This window comes from Neltuma alba, unplaced genomic scaffold (genome assembly GCF_004799145.2).
Source record: "Neltuma alba isolate B1F8T4 unplaced genomic scaffold, ASM479914v2 tig00003619_pilon, whole genome shotgun sequence".
NCBI classification, from domain to species: Eukaryota; Viridiplantae; Streptophyta; class Magnoliopsida; order Fabales; family Fabaceae; genus Neltuma; species Neltuma alba.
In genome coordinates this window covers 53391-56234 of record NW_021633357.1, presented here as the reverse complement: position 1 = coordinate 56234, position 2844 = coordinate 53391, and the positions used below count along the sequence as shown (strand labels likewise).

General features: G+C 36.0%; 1 protein-coding gene across 1 annotated transcript; it reads left to right on the top strand.

Annotated features, from left to right (window-relative positions):
• The first annotated feature begins 341 nt into the window (after positions 1-341).
• LOC114742041 (cytochrome P450 81E8-like) lies at positions 342-2587 on the top strand. Its single transcript, XM_028930294.1, has 2 exons — positions 342-1328; positions 1875-2587. The coding sequence occupies exons 1-2, from the start codon at positions 435-437 to the stop codon at positions 2481-2483; spliced, it is 1503 nt and encodes a 500-aa protein (XP_028786127.1). The 5' UTR covers positions 342-434; the 3' UTR covers positions 2484-2587.
• The last annotated feature ends 257 nt before the right edge of the window (positions 2588-2844 follow it).

Sequence of the window (2844 nt, the reverse complement as noted above, 5' to 3'; positions counted from 1 at the left end):
GTTCAAATTTTTTTAGGAGAAGTATTCATATTTATGCCTGATAATACCTCAAATATGATTACTTTTAATTTGAGAATGATGCTAACAATGTCTTGTTATTAGGTTCATTGTAATTTTAATCTCATTTGATTTTTTAATATATTTTAATATTATTTAAATGTTTCCAACTAATACATTTTTCTTTTTTAAAAAATTCAAATTATATATTCTACCGTGGAAAAAGATATTTTGAAGTTATATATATGTGCGTGCGCGTGTGTGAGCGTGTGAGTGTGTGAGTGTGTGAGACTAAGAACAGTTCACTTAACTTTATGCAAGCAAACAAAAACAAAACAAAAACAAAAGGATAAACATCCATTTGGTCCCACGTATCCCTTTAAAAATACGCGCATGAATCATCAAAGTATCAAGCAATCAAGCAAACAAGGAAAAACATGTCCACAGGTTCCATCATCAATTATTCTATCTTTTTCCTTTCTTTCCTCTTCCTCATCTCCAACCTCTTTCTCAGAAAACGAAGATTCAGAAATATCCCACCAGGCCCTCATTCTATTCCCATACTCGGAAATCTCCACCAGCTGAAGAAACCACTCCATCATCACTTTCATCGTGTTTCCCAAAACTATGGTCAAATCTTTTCTCTCTGGTTCGGCTCTCGTTTGGTCGTGGTCGTTTCGTCACCATCCCTAGTTCAAGAATGCTTCAGCAAAAACGACGTCGTTCTTGCCAACCGCCCACCGTTTCTCACCGGAAAACACGTCGGCTACAACTATACCACCGTCGTCTTCGCCCCGTACGGCGACCACTGGCGCAACCTCCGCCGCATCATGGTCCTCGACGTCCTCTCAACCCACCGTCTCAATTATTTTCTGGACATGAGAAGAGATGAGATGAAACGGCTCATTCAAAAATTAGCTTATGATTCTCGTGAGGGTTTTACGAAGGTAGAACTAAGATCCAGCTTTTCTGAGCTGACTTTTAACACTATGATGAGAATGATTTGTGGGAAGAGATACTGGGGAGAAGATAGTGAAGTTGGGGATGTGGAAGAAGCAAGGAAGTTCAGAGAGATGATAAAGGAACTGGTGAAACTAGGAGGGGCAAATAATCCAGGAGAGTTCCTGTCAATACTGAGATGGTTTGATTTGGACAATTTGGAGAAGAAGTTGAAGAGTATTAGTGTTGGAGTTGATGGGTTTTTGCAGGGACTTGTTGATGAGCATCGAAGTGGGAATACAAGTGGAAATACTATGATCAATCATCTCTTGACTCTGCAGAAATCACAGCCAGAGTATTATACAGATCAAATTATCAAAGGTCTTATTTTGGTAAGCAAGCGCTATTGTTTTGGATTTTGGTTTCATTGTGATGTCTCTATTAGTCATTTTCATTTTGTCATTTTGTTCTTTTTTTATTGGATCCGGATTTTTGCAAATCAATTTAAGGCCAAGGAATGTCCCACTGTTTGATGCTGTTTGTACTGCCCCATCATTTTAAATTCCTTTTTCTTTTGTTTATTTGTTCATTGATCATTAGATTCTATGTAAAATGAGTAACATTTTGATTTTGATAGATTACAACTATGAAATGGTATAGTAGTTTTAAATTTTTAAGCTTTTTTAAAGAAAAATAGTCTAAGACAGTACAATTTTGACTTAATTTTCTCCTAAAAAATTTTAGATTTACACCATGTGGTACCCGTAAGATCAAAATATTACTTATTTTACGTAGAATTGAATGACCAATGGACAAAAGAGAAAAATATTTGGAAAGCCGGGACATTAGAGAATGGAGCATTTGAAGCATCTTTGCCTAATAAAGACTTTTAAATGACATGTTTTTTCACTTTTGACATGGTTTGACTTCACATATAGGTAATGCTTCTTGCTGGAACTGACACATCGGCAGTAACTTTAGAGTGGGCAATGTCTAGTTTATTGAACCATCCAGAGGTATTAAGAAGAGCAAGGCAAGAAATAGACATGCAAATAGGAGAAGAACACTTGATAGATGAGCAAGACATTATGAAGCTACCATATCTTCAAAGCATTGTATCAGAAACATTTCGATTGCATCCAACAGCCCCATTATTGTTACCTCATCTGTCTTCAGACGAGTGCACTATAGGAGATTATAACATACCGCGTGATACTATTGTGTTGATTAATGCTTGGGCCATCCATAGAGATCCCATATTATGGAGTGATCCATTGAGTTTCAAGCCTGAAAGGTTTCAAAAAGAAGGGGAGGCTAATAAGTTGATGCAATTTGGATTAGGAAGACGGGCATGTCCAGGTTCAGGCTTGGCACAACGCACAGTAAGCTTGGCTTTGGGTTTATTGATTCAATGCTTTGAATGGAAACGAGCAAGTGAGGAAGAAATTGACATGACAGAAGGAGCAGGATTGACTTTGTCAAAAGTTATTCCTTTACAAGCAATGTGTAAAGCACAACAATGGATCATTAACAAGGGTTGTTTTTGAAAGCATATGTGTATGTTTGTAGTCCTAATTAATTTTGCATTATGGCTTGTCATTGAAATTATATTACCTTGTTTTCTTATTAATTGTTATTCTAATTTTATTTATTAGTCACTTTTACCGTGGAGAAATTCTTCTGGTCTTAATCGATAATAATTGTCCCAAGAGACCACAGACAATGCAAAACTTTTTTTTTTCCCAATTAAAGAGTTATTTGCACATTATGCAAAATATATCTATAGAAGTATAAGTCAGAAGTCATGAATATTCTAGCTTGTATCGGGCTTTGTATTTTTGGGTAAAACCAAACTATGGTTTGGAGAATAGTTTCTGAAGAATAGATTTTAAAAGAATAGATTTCGTG

What these genes read in the sequence shown, in the direction of transcription:
- LOC114742041 (XM_028930294.1), top strand. Translation starts at nt 435, where the DNA reads ATGTCCACAGGTTCCATCATCAATTATTCTATCTTTTTCCTTTCTTTC. An exon ending in TTATCAAAGGTCTTATTTTG is followed by an intron (nt 1,329 to 1,874) that starts GTAAGCAAGCGC and finishes CTTCACATATAG; the next exon opens with GTAATGCTTCTTGCTGGAAC.